This window comes from Passer montanus, unplaced genomic scaffold (genome assembly GCF_014805655.1).
Source record: "Passer montanus isolate IOZ18808 unplaced genomic scaffold, ASM1480565v1 scaffold34, whole genome shotgun sequence".
In the NCBI taxonomy this organism is placed as follows: domain Eukaryota; kingdom Metazoa; phylum Chordata; class Aves; order Passeriformes; family Passeridae; genus Passer; species Passer montanus.
Window position 1 is genome coordinate 1,138,489 of NW_024368152.1, and position 17,233 is coordinate 1,155,721.

Consider the following 17,233-nt stretch of genomic DNA (forward strand, 5'->3'; position numbering starts at 1 on the left):
TATTATTATTGTCATTTCCTTCTTACCTTTGTTAAATTTCTACCAGGTGTGGTTATTAGGTTAATTTTCAAGTCATTATTGGAGGCTAAAAGGAAAATAAATTCCTGAGAATGAGGAATATAAATTATAATGTTAATATTGAAAAATAAGCAAATTTCTTTTTATAATTGCTTTTTAAATAGCTGCAGTTGTTGGATAATTGTAGTACCAAAAGCCTTCAACATTTCTTTAAAATAATGAACAGAATAATCTAAGTGTTTTCAATAAATTTGTAGTCATTCAACAAAAACTGGAGGTATCGAAATTTTCCAGGACAGGCCCTTGTATTCGCATCAATTTTATTTTGTCTGGTTACAGCCTATTTCAACATGGTAGTTACAAGTTATTAATTTTGCAACTTATTAATTGCAGCTTTACACATGCCAAATTATGAATAATATGGCTGTGATAAATATATTACTTTGTTTAAGGGTTTTGAAGGAAAATTCATAACTTTATTTACAAAGGAATATGAAAAAAAGTTATGCCACCTTTCACAATAAATCACCCATAAAATTTATGCATTAGACTTACCTAGTTTTATTACTATGTATAGTAATTTTTTTATGTTTCCTCTTCCTCTGGATTTTGGTCATAATTGCATTGCCACTTAAAAATTCAAGAGATATCACTGTAGGAGGGGTGGGCTAGAGAAAGAGTGGAGTTTTGAGAGTTTTCTCAAAAAAACATTCTTCTATGTGTTCCCTAATATTGGCAATGTATTTTGAAATTGCTTTCTATATTATGTTGTTCTTTAAGTGAAATAGGTGTTCCAAACCTTGGTTTAAAGCTCTACTTTCAGAATCTGGGTCCATTCTTCTAAAAATGAAAAAAATATATTTAGGAATCTGAAAGACTATGACAGTATTTCCATGCTTGTGTCTATAGCAATAAAATAATTGAATATTTACATTATTTTCAATATTAACATTACATCAGGGAGAAAATGCAAACTAGGTAAATTTTGTTACATTTGAAGGAAAATACTGTTACATTAAGTACTGTTGCAATTGTAGGTGAAATGGAATAACATATGACAGTTGCAAACAGGTTTTATAAAAAGACTTTACAACTAACACGTTTTCATTTTATTATTTTAAAATTTCTAATCATGGATGCTCAGAACTTTTATTTTCTGATTTTAATATATGGTACTTTAGTTTTACTCAGGCGTTAAATTGTCTCGCTGTATTTTCTCATCTTTAAGAGATCTTCCTCCAAGCAAGTCCTGGTGTTTTTTTTTTCCTTTTTGTTGTGGGTTGGTTTTTTGTTTTTGAGGTTTGTTTTTTTCTTTTCTTGGTTTGGGTTTGTTTTTTGTGGGGATTTTTTGTTTGTTTTTCTTGGTTGTTTGCTTTGGGGTTTTTTGTTTGTTTTTCTTTGGTTTTTGGGGTTTTTTTGATGTTATTTATTTGGGGTTTTTTTGGTATTTTTTCTTTTGATTTCATTTTCGGGGAGGGATAACATTCACTTCTGTTAACACATTGATTCTGTTTTGAAGTTGTTGACTTGATCTCCTTGTAAATATAACAGATATCTTATGCAGAGTTTTCATTTCTTCTTGCATCTTAGAAAAAAATTCACTGCTCTTGCTTAATACTTTCTCTTTACTCAATGCATACATTTATAACATATATAAGTAATAGTAAAATAGGTCTTTTTAATAGTGAAAAGAACATGCACACCTAGGTGTTTTGGAGATGTAGCACTGCCCTGTTGCTTCCTCCAGGCAGAATATCCATACATGCATTTCCTGCAACTCTGGTGCTGGTTTTATCCCTTGCTTGCAACAGCAATTATGCCAGCACAAATATAAAATATGGGAGTATCTAGGATAAAGGAAAATGTTTCAAATGAAAAACTAATTATGACAAATTCACTTACAGAACTTTTGTATCGGTACCTCCTTAGGTGTCTCATATTTTTAAGCTTTTTCTTTGTTTCTGTTTTTACAGTCTATTTATCTAATAAGAAGTAATCATTCTGAATTGCTTATAAGGGAATTTTGTCTCATACCTTTCAGAAAGCAAATAGGATCATTCTTCTGTAAGAAGAATGTAACTGATCATCCAGAAATAAACATAATACGTTTGGAAGCAATTTTCATGTTTCCAATTTTTCTAAATAAAAATTGATTCTTTTCTTCATTTAATCTGATCATATTAAGCATATGTAAATGGTGATAGTCAAATTAGTATTACTGGAATTTCTAATTGCAAAACAAAATTGAATCTGGATAAGCACCTCAGAGCTGCTTTTTTCCTCCCTTGGTATATAAATCAAGATCATTTAACCACATATGTAGTACATTGTGGTATATTGTGATATTATTGACTCCTCATAAGTTTTTCCTATGCTGTACTCATGTCTATATCCATACAAAACTGTCTTACATTCTTCAATCTGCCATCTAAAAAATCTTAAAAATTCTTCTGACCCTTGAAATATTTATGTACACATAAATTTTAACCAAATAGATATGGGTAAATATTAGTTTCCCATAGTCATCAAAACTCCCATATTATCATTAGAAACAGTGTAGCCATGATATTCTATGAAAAATCCTTTCCTAGGATTTTTCCTGTCCTGAGGAGCTGAGAGCCTCAGGAAAGAAATGTAAACAATAACTATCTGCTGCTGTGGAATGCCACAGGTGCATCTGTCATTGGTCCATGTGGATTGTTTTCAATCAGTGACCAATCACAGCCACCTGTGCCAAGGCTGTGAGCAGTCACAGGATTTTGTTATGCATTCTATTCCTATTCTATTTTTGTCTTGGTAGCCTTCTGATCTTCTGATTTTCTTCTCTTTGTTCTTTTAGTATAGTTTTAATGTAGTATTTTAGTATAATATATAACATAATAAATCAGCCTTCTGATGAAAATGGAGTCAAGCCTCGTGTCCTCACACAAGGGGTCCTTGCTGAGACAAGAGAAACAGTAATTCTAAGAGGTAGTTTGCTCCACCACAAGACAGGTAATATGACTTGTGTCAGTCTCACTTGAGTGCTTGGTAAAATTTGGAAGAAAATTATTCTGGGAATTACTGAAAAACACTTGAAGGACAGCACAGTCAATGGTCACAGTGAGAAGTTCTTCATGGGGGAAAAGTCGTGCTTGACGTGCTTAATTTCCTTTCATGATAGGGTAACCCACCTAATTGATAAAGGGAACCCAGTTGATATGATCATTTTGGATTTCCGTAAATTTTTTAATACTGTGTCTCACAGTGTCCTTCTGGACAAAATATCCAGAACTCAGCTGCAAAAACACATCATGTGATGGGTGAGAAACTGGCTCATGGTTTGGGCACAAAAGGTGACAGTGACTGGGGTGACACCAAACTATGAACTAGTGGGATTCCACAGGGCCCCATCCTCAACCCAGTTCTCTCCCACATTGTCATAAATGACTGGGATGCAGGACTTGAAGGAATACTGAGCAGGTTTGCAGATGGTACAAAACTGGGAGGAGCTATTGACTCCCTTGAAGGCAGGGAGGCCCTACAAACAGACCTATAAATTATAGTACTGGACAATCACCAGCCATAGAAAATTCAACTTGCCATAGGAAGGCCAAGCGCTGGATTCTACACCTGGAATGGAGCAATCCTGATTGTATGTATAGATAAGAAACTGGAATCAGAGCTGTAGAAATGGATTGGGGGACCTGGTCAATAGCAAGCTGAATATAACTGAGCAGTGCCCTGGTAGCCAGGAGGGCCAACCCTGTCCTGGGAGGGCATCAGGGACAGCATCCCTGCCGGGCAAGGGAGGGGATTGTCCTGCTCTGCTCTTCCCTGGGGCAGCCTCACCTTAGGTGCTGGGGGGCAATTTTGGACACAAAACTGTTACAGAGCATCCAAGGGAGGGGAGCAAAGATGGTGAAGGGCCTTGAGGGGAAGCTGTGTGAGGAGCAGCTGAGGTCACTTGGTCTATTTGGGCTGGAGGAGACTGAGGGGAGAGCTCACTGCAGCTACAGCTTCTTGTGAGGGGAGGAGGAGGGGCAGACACTGATCTTTGCTCTGTGGTGATCAGTGACAGGACCCGAGGGAATGGCCTGAAGCTGTGTCAGGGGAGGTTTAGGTTGGGTATCAGGAAAAGGTTCTTCACCCAGAGGGTGTTTGGGCACTGGAACAACTCCCCAGGACAGTGGTCACAGCACCAAGACTCAGGCACATGTTGTGACTCTTGGGTCTGTCTTGTGCAGGGCCAGGAACTCTATTCAATGATCCTTGTGGGTTCTTTCCAACTCAGGAAATGTTATGACAGAAAAGTGCAATTTTCTGTCCATTGACAGTGAAAAGAGCAATGATTAGACTGTGTGCTTACTGTTTATGTGCTAGAATTCAGTTTCTATGAGTCAGATTGAAGGAATTCAAGTTAGTCCTCTTAACCCTCAACCATTTGAAGGTCTTTCCAAAAGAATTTGTGTTATCTCAAAATAACAATTATAATGGAAATGAAGAAAACAAATTAAGATTTTGTCTAACTGTGTGAAATAGATCTTCACAATGTATCTCCCATAAAGGAATATTTCTTGTCACCTTTCCTATATGATTAGCCAGAAGCTTAAAACTTTCATTCATGGTTTATATTCAATGACTTTTTTTTTCTAACTTATATTAGTATTAAAGAGGTAAACATTCATATTTGTTTTTAAATTGTTGTGTAAAAGAATTTGTGAGTCTAACCAAATGTGTTATTTGGAGTTGAACCAAATGTATTATTTAAATAATACATTATCATATATTTTCATAGAATATTCTATCAAGGTTCCTCCTCCATATGAAATAATAATTGCATTAAAAGTCTTGCAGTTATTTTTCTTGCCAGGAACAACTCTCTTTTTGTGCTTCTACATAATTTTTCCTTCATTTTGGTTTTATTCATCTTGATTTAATAAAATTTTGCATGTTAACCACTGACATAATCTAGGAATACTAGAAGGTACGTCAGGAGAAGATGAAAATATGTGTTGTTTTATCTGAATCTATTGACTGAAAATCATATGATTATTGTAAGAATGGACAACCAAGGCATGACAGCCCACCAGCAGGGCTTTAAGAAAGGCAGATCCAATCTGATCTCCTTTTAGATGACCCTGCCTAGTTGATGAGGGAAAGGCTGGGGATTTTCTCTGCCTGCAAGCTTTTCTTTGGGTTAGAAACAAAAGCAACATAGTACAATGTAAATATCACCTAATCTAGTGGCATAAGTTCCTCTCTACTGTTCATTGTAGTAGATTTCCAATTCCAACAGAGAAATAAGGTGACTGGCTTTATTTTTTAATACTGAGAAAGTCTAAACAACTAGCTTAAATTTAATTATGCTTTTTTACAGGGCTAAAATTTGATTGGGATGCATTCTGCCTTGATGATCACATAGCAATAAATTTAAGTGGATGGAAAACACAGTTTTTCCATGTCTTTCTTCCAAAAAGGGAGCATAATAAGACTTGTGTGGAAAGCTCAAATCTGACCCAAAAGTTCTTTCTACCCACAAAACAGAAGAAAAATTAATTGTATCACATGCAATGGCTGATGTCTGACCTTATCCAGGAATATCTCCAAAAGTTATTATAAAGATAAAATGAATAATTTTGTGGAAAATTACTGACTGTCTGCACTTTTGTGTCAAGTTGTTTGCAGAAACCTTTATATCAAATTACAAAAAGGTACAATGTCCTGATATATGTGTACATATATATCAGCTGCAGCTACTTGCCAATACTGAACTCTAAAATTGTTTGCCTTAGAATTGTTCTTTTATAGAAACGAAGTCAATTTTTGTACTTTATTTTATCTTAAAAAAATTACAGTTTTGTAAATAACTTTTCAAAGAATTCTGAGAGATACATTTGTAATTTTCTTGGCAATTCCTGACTACACGTTATGTGGAATCACAGTTTAATGTTAGTAATTTATGCAAGGAAATTCATGTTTTTGAATTTCTGTGAGCCAGCCTCCTCCATCTTTTTATGAATTGGTAATTCATATGTTCTAACTTGTTATTGTATAATTCAACTGGTAAGAATGTTTTAATATACTTCCAATACTAGGTATACAATTTTTATATAGCGAGTAGAGTTAAAAAAAAGAAAATTTCTTAGATTTCTTACTTCAATAATGAACAATTATCACCAGTTGGTGATGACTGGCATCTTTATATCTTAGTATGTGATACTTCTGAAGCATTATGGCAATGACTTGCTCCTAAGTATGTATGAAAAACACAGAAGTTTCTGCACTTGTGCTCTTTCTAGGTATCTTTCAAAAATAATTATTGCATCATTATTTGTTTTATAGTAGGCAAATAATTCAAGAATGGAACAGGTTAGATAACATGTGGGAATGTTTTGAAGTAACTCAGTTACTTAATTTTAACAGGTCATAAAGCTTGCTTTTGAAGAGTTTGAACTGGAAAGAGGCTATGATACTCTTACTGTTGGAGATGCTGGGAAAGTTGGTGATACCAGAACAGTGTTGTATGTGTAAGTACACAACTTCAAAAATTTTCTTTGAAAATTTGCTGTTATGTTGTTTCTTCCAGGCCAAGATATATCTACTTAAATTTGCAACTTTAATGTATGGAACTTGATAATTCATGTACGGTTAAAATTCATGTACTGTCAACGAAGATTGTTCAGTACAAAGGTCACTCCAAATAATTAGTAGCATCTTTATAGGCTTTAATATTAGGAACTAAAAACTGCAAACTGAATTTTTTTAAAGCAAAAAAAAACTTCCTTTAAAAAACAACTACCTGTATAACTGTAATTGTTTTCACAAACAATTAAGGGAATAAAAAAAATAAAAGGCTCGGATTTCAGCGAACAGAAGATAAAACTTGTGTGAAAAAATAAGGCATTGATTGATTTCAAAATTTGAATATTCAAAACTAGATTTGTGTATAAAGTTTTAATGAAAGGACATAGTCCACTTTTCAGTAAATTTAAACAAGTCTTATGGAATAATATAATATAATATAATGTCATATATTGATGGTGTAGGAATTTAGATAAATTTGAAGGAAAATTCCAGGCTAGATAGCTACTCTTAATATACAGCTCTTCAGTACTGTCTGGATAATGGAAATAATAGTACCCTGTACAGATTAATTAATCCCATCTACCTTAACCATCTCATTTTTGTTGCATATGCTAATTTTTGCTTCCTGCATAATGAGATGTTTTGGCTGCTGCTTTTAGAGGGTTAAGTAATCATGTGAATCCTGGTCACCAAACACAGACCAAAATTACAAATTTGATAAATTATCAATGGTTAAATAAGAGAAATTAGCAGCATTTATGCTATAATAACATTACTGATAAAAATCAGTAGGATAAAGACAGTATTGAACATATTTGATTAAAAAAAATTGTAGTTTTATATTCTGAGAGAGTTTAAATCCATATAAATAATTGCCATTTAGTTTCCTTTACTTAATTATAGCAAATGAGTGCTGTTAACACCCACATGTTTTATTTTAAATAAACTATAATGCTTTTACAGGGAGAGATCTGAGGCCAATAATTCCTTTATATGTATTGGTTTATGAATATATAAATTTATTAATTGCTAATTTCTGAACTGTCTTATCAAAGTTCTTAGAAAACTCCTAGTTTAATTTGGCCTAAAAGGTATGATGAAGAATTATTTAATTATTTGCTCAATGCTTGCTTTTTTTGGTTTGCAATACCAAGTATCTGCTACTGAGTAAATCGAATTCTATATTCTGAGCATATGAAAAAGGAAAAAGACAAAAAAATTAAGCAAAGAAACCCCCTGTTTAAGGGCTTACACATTATACTAACAAGAGTAACATGAACTCGGAATGGATTTCCACACTTAAGTTAATTTTTTTTGTATTTTGCAGACCAGTTGTATAATGCAACAGTCCTTCTGGTCAGGTTGATTTAATTACTTGTAACTATGACAAAAGGGTTTGCATAATTTTTCTTTTTGTATTGGGACACATTTTTTCTCATAGAGATTGCAAAACTCCTTCAGAGTCAAGTCTTCAAGTGGTAAATTTGCTATCCCAAACTGTTATTTTTTTTCTAGACTGTGCATGCTTCGTATGTCAAAATTTGCCAAAATTATGTCAAAATTATTTATTTTTTTTACCTTTCCATTCTAAGCCAGTTAGCCTGTGACTACCTAGTTCACATCTATTTTCCATGACTGCACAAAAAATAAAAATTAAAATTAAAAATATTATTTTCTCCTATTAATTGGTATTTAATAAGCAGGACTCTGTAATAACATCACCTCCTATAGTTGTTTTTCACTTTAATAACATTTAAAAAATCCTGTAGCAGACATCCACTTCTAAATACATCACTGGCGTTTTTAGAACTAGTACAATGGTCTCATCAGAGACACACTTTACTACTAACCATTTCTTCAGTATATATTTTGACTAAAATAGCAACTGTTTTATCGCTATTACTCTGCAGCCCATCATGTAGGACTGTGGTACAGTGTTGGTGCTACCATATTTACTATAAATTGTATGTTTGGTGAAAGTGAAATCTATGCAAATAAATTTATCTGCCTTTTGGGTAGCAAAATTAGCATTACACTGAAAATCATTTGAGAAATGAAGTTATCAAAAAATAAAATATACTGGAATACAGGAGGGCCCAAGGATAGAACTATAGTCTCATGATAATTAATAATGAATGTGAATTTCTGTTGAGACAGTGTTCTTGAAGTCATTAAACACTGGATTATATTATAAATTATGAAATATGTTTTACTTAAACAGCATCACAGATATGTGCCATTTCACTTGCTGTTCAGAAGGGTCTTCCATAAATGCAAAGTAACATCCCTCATAAAACACTAGGTCCACTTGTAGATATATTATCATGAAATAAGTTCATAACTAAATGTCAGAGTGATTTTCGTATCAAAAATTTTTATTAGTTGGTTGTAATAACAGCTGTTACATTTAATGAGCTTTAAGCAACACCTTTCAGTTTCTTGTTAATCCCAGGAGAATGAAGGACCTTACAGCCAAGACTTTTCTGGCTAGATTTAATTTCTAAATTTCTCAGGGCATCTTAAAGAAATAATACAGCTTTTCTTACGCTCTTCAAGCTTCTGTTGGCAGACAAAAGTGCCTAAATTTCTGCAGAAATTGTGCAGAATATTACTGTAGAATCTCATGCATTTGATTGTAAAACTTTGTAGCTTTTCTGATGTAGTTTGAACACAATATACTAAAAATATGTATCTTTCTAAATTCAAATCTAATTCTAAGTATTTGGATCCTTCAGCTTAGCAGAAAATTGTCATGTCTCAACATATAAGCCTAAGCCCCATGCAAAATTTTCCAGTTCTCTTGTGCTAAAGTCCTCAAGGTAGTAGCTACCTCTTTATTGGGTGCTTTACTGTAAATTTAAACATTGTAAACAAACATTGTATTGTAAACAAATTCAAATTTTATAATGAGCTCAGTTGTGCCAGGATGTTTATAAGCCAGTCATCCTATGATTCCTGGAACTGTCTAAAGGCAGGTCAGTAAATAAGGGTCCTTTAAATAATTTAAGGAAAGAAGATTGAGTGAGTTGAAAATCATGATATATAAATGACCTGTCCTAGCACAAGCTTTCCATAATGTCAGAACTCTCATCCATTAGAAATTGTCTGGGTAATGTCAAAGCTGTAGAACGACAGCTCGAGGGGAATATGAAGGAATCTTGATGTTTAAAAGGGGGAAAAAAAAAGTGTAGACTTCCCATCTTTACTTTTTTGGACAAAATTTGGAAAATAATTAGGAAAAGTATTTTAATTTCATGAAAGATAGCACTGGGTTCATACAAAACCAAATATACTTTGATGAAGAGCAAATTATTTCAAATCAATTTTATACATTTCTTTGAGAGTCTAGTTGGCATCTTAATTAAGGATCTGTTGGATTTTAATTTATTAAAGTATTTTATTTTAATATTTATAGTAAACTCTTCTAAAAATCTAGTCACCAAAAGCTTAAATAAATTAAGGGGGATATTTACATCAATTTTATGATTTTTAACAATTCTTCATCCATAATCTTTACTTGTTGAAAATTTAGTATCTTCATGGATTATGTAGGCTGAGATGTTTAGCTCTGGAAAACAGTAATACAACTTACTTATAAATATGCTTAGGTTATGAAGTTTTGAAAGCAGTTATTTCTTATATTTAACAGAGATTGGCTAGAACTAGTGACTACTTTTTCAAAATAATTCATTTGTGATCATCATATGTTTATCAATCAGGATGTTTCCTTCAATGTCCTGTTTTATTTTTTAAATTCTTGTGTGTTAAACTAACATATTGCTTTAGAACATCTGCTTTGCCTCCAAATGCTATGATTTATGTTTTTCTTTCAACACTTACATTAAAGCTGATTATTTTTAATTATTCCCTTAAAGCATGAAGATTTTAACTATTTCCTGTACAGAAAAGTGTTGTTTTTTCCTTCAAAACAAAGAAGAAATTGAAACATTGGTGATTCAAGGCCTATTCACTATGTCAGCTATTTCAGCACACAGTAAAAACATCCATGGTAGTAAAATGCTTTTCAGTAAACCTTTGGCCTTTTCTTTTATTCATACAAAGTTTAGAAACTTACTGGGGTCTTGGAAAAGAACCTACCCTTTCATAACTGGTAAAAACTAATATTTCTGGCCCTGGAGACCATTCTCAATAGCTTGGATTTGGCTTCTTGTGGATAACTAAGCAGAGAGGAAGCTGTTGCAAAACTTGCTTTCAACTAGAGTTGTCTTTTCTGACCTGTGATCTGTTCAGAGTAGTGAGAAGCTCAGCTTAAGTTTGCCTCAACATTTTTAATTTCCTTCATGTGGAGATGAACCAAGGTTCATCACCACATGAAACGAGGTTGGCACCAGCCAAACTGCCTGAATGGCTGGTCTGCAAGTCTCTGTTCTGGAACTTGCAGATGATCTGATCTTGAGATCATTACAGATTGGGCCAAACTCAGAGTCAGCAACAGCATGTGTTGGTAGACAGGTCTGCATTCCCTAAACATTTGACCTGCTTTATCTTCTATCCTAGTTGAAGGATCGAGTTCTGTCTTTGGAGGCATTCTCAAGGAATAAAACCAAACAGAAACAACAACAAAACCCCAACCAAACCAGCAAAGAAAGCAAAACAAAAACCAGACAGAAACTACCACCACTACAAAAAAAAAAAAAAAACAAAAAAACAAAACCCCAAACCTCTTTTTTGTTTTTTTTTTTGTTTTTTTTTTTTTTTCTTGGTGGGGGGGATTGTTTCTTCCCACTTTCTTCCCTTCCAAAAGTCTTGGCCCTCTTCCTATACCTTTAGATGTGAATCTGAGGAAGCAATTGTATTTTGTTTGGTTCATATCTACCATCTATGAATAGACCACTGGCATTTGAAGGCAGAAGAATATGCTTCTTTCATGAGTTCACTTTATTCAGTTGTGGCTTTTTATTGCTTTTTTTTTTTCTTTTCCTTTCCTTTTTTTATTTTCTGCTTGTATTCTGTACCGACATTTATATTAATTGAAAGTATTCTATCCTACTCAAAAAGACTTAGAATTTCAGGGTTCATCTTATCTGTGTTCAGAAATTATCAGTAGGTCTCATACATTAATCAGTTTACTAAGTATAAAGAGAGCCATTTAAACAGTTAGTTGGTAATGCAATAGGTTTACACATCTAAATAGCCGTTAAGAAATTTTTGCACAAAACCCAGAGGTTTCCCGTTGTCCTTCAATTTATATGTAATCTTTACATTTTCTTTCTTTGTATATGTATTTCTGCAGGCATCTCCTAAACTATTTTTGTTTATGTTACTGTCTGGTGGAGTATTTTCCTTTCCTAAGCTGGCTTTATTATTCATTTAAATCCCAACTTCATCAACATTCATTATTTTATCAGCAAGAGAATGTTAAATATTCTGACTCTACCTAGCATCACTTTGAACCTGTACAGCTCCCAGTTAATTTAGTAAGCAGCTCAGTTTTCAGACTAAGCAGCTGCTTTATTTTCATCATCCTTACACAGGTTAAACTGAACAACCTAGCTATTTATCATTGTTTCCTGATTTCTTTACTTATCCAAGCTAAGCACTCTTTGTGCTGAGCTATAATGGATTTTTGTTTTCCCTCCTTTTCTGCACCTATAGTATTACAATAATCAAATACTTACTAAGAGGTCATAACCAGAAATCTTATAGATCATTTTAGAGCAAACTCAGCCATTTTATCAGCAGTTCCAGGTGCTGTGTACAGTAGTAATGAGTAAGCCCATTCTTCTTATATGAAGACTGTGGTTTAAAATTTTATTTTAAATATATCTGAGTAAGAACCCAAATTATTGTAGATATGGGATATAGTCACTTGTTCATAACCTTGATTGAAGACAGAGAGAATTCCTATAACTTGTCTCATGCTTCCTCAGTTCTCACCTTGTTCTGTTCAGCCTCTCCTTTTATTGTCTTTGCACTTAAGTTTTAACAGTATTAACATCTCGTTTACTATATTTAAATAATATGTTTTTAAAATAATCCATACACTGTTTTCTTGAGAAATTCTGCTTCTAGAACATCTTATCTTGGTTTGGCACATTATTAGTTTTACTTAACTGATACCTATTTGTTTTTCATGATCAAGACTGAGGGCTGGAAGAAAGAGAATTTTCTCCTTTGTATCTGATAAAAGTTTAGTTAGTGAGATTCTACTGCCACTTCTTATATGTGACTTTTCTCACTGCTTTTTGTAAAACTGTCACCAGGATCTGAATAATTGTTCAGGACTAGAACCTGATTATGCACTTATTTTTCACTATTAAAAAGCAGTATTTCCTAATGGTTCTTTCTGACACATAATTTTTTGGTATCCGAATTATAGGTGTATAAGTGACACTACTGACAAGCACTGAAATTTTATAATGGGATTCACCAGTTTGCCTTATATGTGTTGTATACTGCACTGTACTTGTCTCCACAGAGCTATCACATATTACTGTGTGAGAAATAGCAGTTTCCCTGAAATTTGAGAGATCATTGTGAGTTATTTGAATGGAGATGTGATTGTAGTAAGTTCTGGACACACAGGCTGTAAGGCATGTAGAGCAATTTTCTTCACTTTTAAAAAGCATGGCAGAAAAGCAATATTGATGCAAACAAGTGAAAACTAATTCATACAATCACTCTTATCTCTTACAACTTAATTATTTAATGGAAATTTTAGGTAGGAACAGGTTTATTAGAAGTGTTAAATGCAGTCATTCAAAATGTTTTTTTCTATTACTTTACATTGTTATATTTAATATAGAATAGTTAATTTTAGCAGAAAAGCCACTGATTAGAATAGGATGTGAATAGCTTTAAAGCCAGTGTTTTGTGGTAGTGGTGGTGATAGTAGTAGTAGCAGTAGTAATTTATGTATCTACAAATGACTTTGCCATTTATCCTACATACAGACTCACTGGATCTAGTGTTCCTGATCTTATTGTGAGCATGAGCAACCAGATGTGGCTTCATTTACAATCTGATGACAGCATTGGCTCTCCAGGATTCAAAGCTGTTTATCAAGGTATGAGCTAAATTAACTATTTTAAACTTATGTTGTAACTTACTTTGTCATACCCCAACAAATTAATTTCAAATAAGCATTTAGTCCTTTCACAAACTTAATTGTCTCTATTGTCAATTAATAGTAAATAAAGACATGGGATTTCCAAATACCGACAAAATAACTAAAAATATTTGCAAATAAAAATGAAATCTATTGCTCTAATACTTTTTGCTTGGAGGTCAATAGAAGCTACAAATTTCTAATATATTTGAAAGGTCTTAAATTTTATATTATACTAACCTGTATCATACTGGACACTATTTGAAAAATATTGTTAATATTCTAGGACTTTATTGGGGTACTTATAAAACTTATTTTCATGCCTCACTGAGAATCTTCACAGATCTAAGTCAAAAATTAGTATGTAATGAAAACAACAGAACAGATATATTGATATTATTGTGGAAATTAGGAAGTTGTATAGAACTGTGGAAAATTAACTAAAAAAAAAAAAACAAAACTAAGTTACCTAGCCTCATTTGTGTTGCTTCTGTCTCAAAGAAATGAGAACCTTTGCAATATAAATATCTTGAGGTTTTCTGGTTTTTTTTTTTGATGGTGTGAAATTCAGTACCTTCTGAAGTTGATTAATTGTATTAAAAAATACCTGATATCTCTTAGTATGCATGTATTGAATTTTTCGCTTTTCAATAGGTTGTATAGACCTGCAGCTAAAAAGAGCTCTTTCTTATTAACATCTGGTATAATTTTCTGTTAATTTCCATGTTAATTAGTTCACCTTAAGGATAAGGGAAAACACTTGATACTATTTTCAATAGTACCTTATGGGCACATATGATGAAAATTATTTGATAATCCTGTCAAAATTAGTTTTGTACAAAAAATGCTGCAAAACATTGAGAGACTTTTTACAGTTCAGTAACTGAAGGTAACTGAATTAGAAGAGTGGAAGTGCTCCTTAAATATTGTCCATGTTTAAATGGACATCTTTAAACATGTTCAAACTGAAGTACTCTAAGTGTTTTACTTCATTTCTAGTTACCTTACTGTTTCAATACCAAAACAGGCAAAATAAAGAATGGAAAGTTATGGAGGTGTTAACCTCAGGTTTAGAAAGCTACACATTTATTGCAATTGCACTGAGGACATTAAGGCTTGCCTGTGCAGGTTTTTAGAAGTATGGTGTGTCTGCGATATACTGTGAACATTGAAAGGAACAGGAAGGGGAAATATTCCCCAGTGGTCAGGCAGGAAACATGGTGTTACTTCTCCTAACCAATAGTTTTCTACTAATGGTCTCTCCTTTGAAGCAGGTGGTGATGATAGCAGTGATTAGGGTTATACTGCCACTATTATTTTTCCCTAACACTATATTTCTTTGGGACTCACTCAAGCTCACTATTTGTTATTCCCATTCGTGGTACTGATTTGAGCATGATAATCAGATCAACTGTTTTACATTCACTGTTTAAGTTTCTGTGAGCACATATTGTTGGGTAATATTTGAGTGTTTTAATTATTATTATCTACTGCTTTTATGCACTATATTTTGGTTTTCTTTAATGTGAACTGAAATCAATAAAATAAGGAAAAAAGAGGAGAAAGAAGGTGTGATTCTCATGAGGGTGGCAATCACCTCCCATAAAAATCCTCCATAACAACTCTATTGAGATTTGCAGGTCCATGGCCATGAGAATAACCATATGATAACAAGGAAAATTACAGAGGCGCTTGAAACACAGTCCCAATTGCTTAAGTGTGATGTACAAGAGCTGTGAGTGGAAAAACAGATGCAGGCTTTAGCTCTTCTATGGCTAAGACATTAAGGAATCTTAAGACATTGCACCACTCATTAAGCCTGTATAATTACACAGCTCAAGTATGTTTTCTTGCGTGAACACAATCACATACTCTTTATCTAAATTAAACTTACCCCTTCTTGTCCCTTCTGTCATGGTTTTATCTTTTGTACTTGAGTAATTTCCAGGGTCTGTGTTTATTTAGAAAAGATGTTGTCTTTAAAAAATCCATTTGTGAAATGCATTCAGTGGAAATAGTGATTATATAGTGGAGAGAGAGTGTTGGCACAAGTTATGTATCTGAAATTTACACTGTTTCCTCAAACCAAAATTATGAACTTTACCTTCTCATAACCCTATGAAAAAGTTCAAAAATTTAAAATTTATATATCAGATTATACATTTTTTTTCTGCTATTATTTCTTTCTGGAACTTCTAATGTAAGTTCATCTGTTATAATTTCTGTATTTGTCTAATGATGTTATTTTATTTATGGAGTTCAGCCTCTTACTTTTGAGGACTTTCTGCAAACATCTGAAGTAGACAATGTGCATTTTGCAGTAGCAATAGCGTCTCTGATGAAGTATATTGTTAACATCTGGCAGTTGGATTTTGGCTTTCAGTCTTGTTTTGCAATCAGTTGTGGGTTATTCTGCAGTTTTTTACTTTTGCAAGTCAGTTTCAGAATTCTAAAGCAGTTGGATTTTGGCTTTCAGTCTTGTTTTGCAATCAGTTGTGGGTTATTCTGCAGGTTTTACTTTTGCAAGTCAGTTTCAGAATACTAAAATGTGAAATGTTTGCAAGTTCAAAAGTATAGTAAATATTTTAAGAGGAAGGTGAATTATACCTTTTTTCTCTCTTTCATTTCAATGGTCTCATTAGTTTTATTAGAATTTTCTCATCTTTTATTGTTGATGAAACTTTTAACCATCTGCACTCTCAATACATTTCCTCCTTTAGGCTAAATATAAACTTGAAACTTTTATCCTGTCACAAGGTGCCTGAATAAATCTTCTTCCCCTTGTGTAGCAGTCAAAGAACCTGTCTAAAAATAGAATCTCATTTTAATTGTGAAAAAGTTAATAGATTGTGACATGTAACCTCAAGGACACTGTCTGTGATTGCAGTTAGCTAAAAAGAAGGCAAACTGCAGTCTTTGATGCCTTATACATGTTCTGTAGACACAAAGTAAAGGACATCCTTATTTTAATCTTTTTTCTCAAAAAATTGTGAGTTTTGCTCAGGACTGGAACATGATTTCTCACCCTCTTTGGATATATTTTACAGCTAACCAACCAAATCTTGACTTTATATCTATTATTTTTTTTATATTGCTACTTAAATAATGTCGTAGTCTATAGAAAATTCTTACTTTAACTGAAATTCATCTCATTTTAATTATTAAGAAAGGATATTAATGATGAAGTTCACCTATCTAACATTGTTAGCATGTCCACCTAAAAATGACATGAAATGATGCTTGTAAATGAACTGATATGCATAACAGATTTTATGTATGAATAGTAAATTTAATCCTATTTATAATTTGCCTATGGAATTAAGAGAGAGGCAAGTTTTACCCAGTCCTTTTCCTTCTTCTTTGTCTCACTTTCAGAAATACGTTAACATCAGAGAGATGTAGGATCTATATTCTCACTATTCAGGTTTTTGTAGTCTGCTCTATTACTTATGTTTCTTCAACTATAGAATGCAGTTCTCCAAAAGTTGGAGCCACAAGAAAGATTTCAGACACAGGTCCTGTAGAGATAGTTCTTTGAAAGTGTTTTGAATATGGAGCAATAATACTGTAATGGTACCA

At 33.0% G+C, this 17,233-nt stretch overlaps 1 protein-coding gene across 2 annotated transcripts in view; it reads left to right on the forward strand.

The window, feature by feature from the left end:
• CSMD1 (CUB and Sushi multiple domains 1) overlaps positions 1-17,233 on the forward strand; it is a 1,056,650-nt gene that overhangs the window by 766,857 nt on the left and 272,560 nt on the right. For both annotated transcript variants that reach the window (XM_039715657.1, XM_039715658.1), the window contains exons 11-12: positions 6,424-6,527; positions 13,500-13,612. In XM_039715657.1, coding sequence (XP_039571591.1) covers positions 6,424-6,527; positions 13,500-13,612 — 217 coding nt within the window. The remainder of the gene's footprint in view (positions 1-6,423; positions 6,528-13,499; positions 13,613-17,233) is intronic.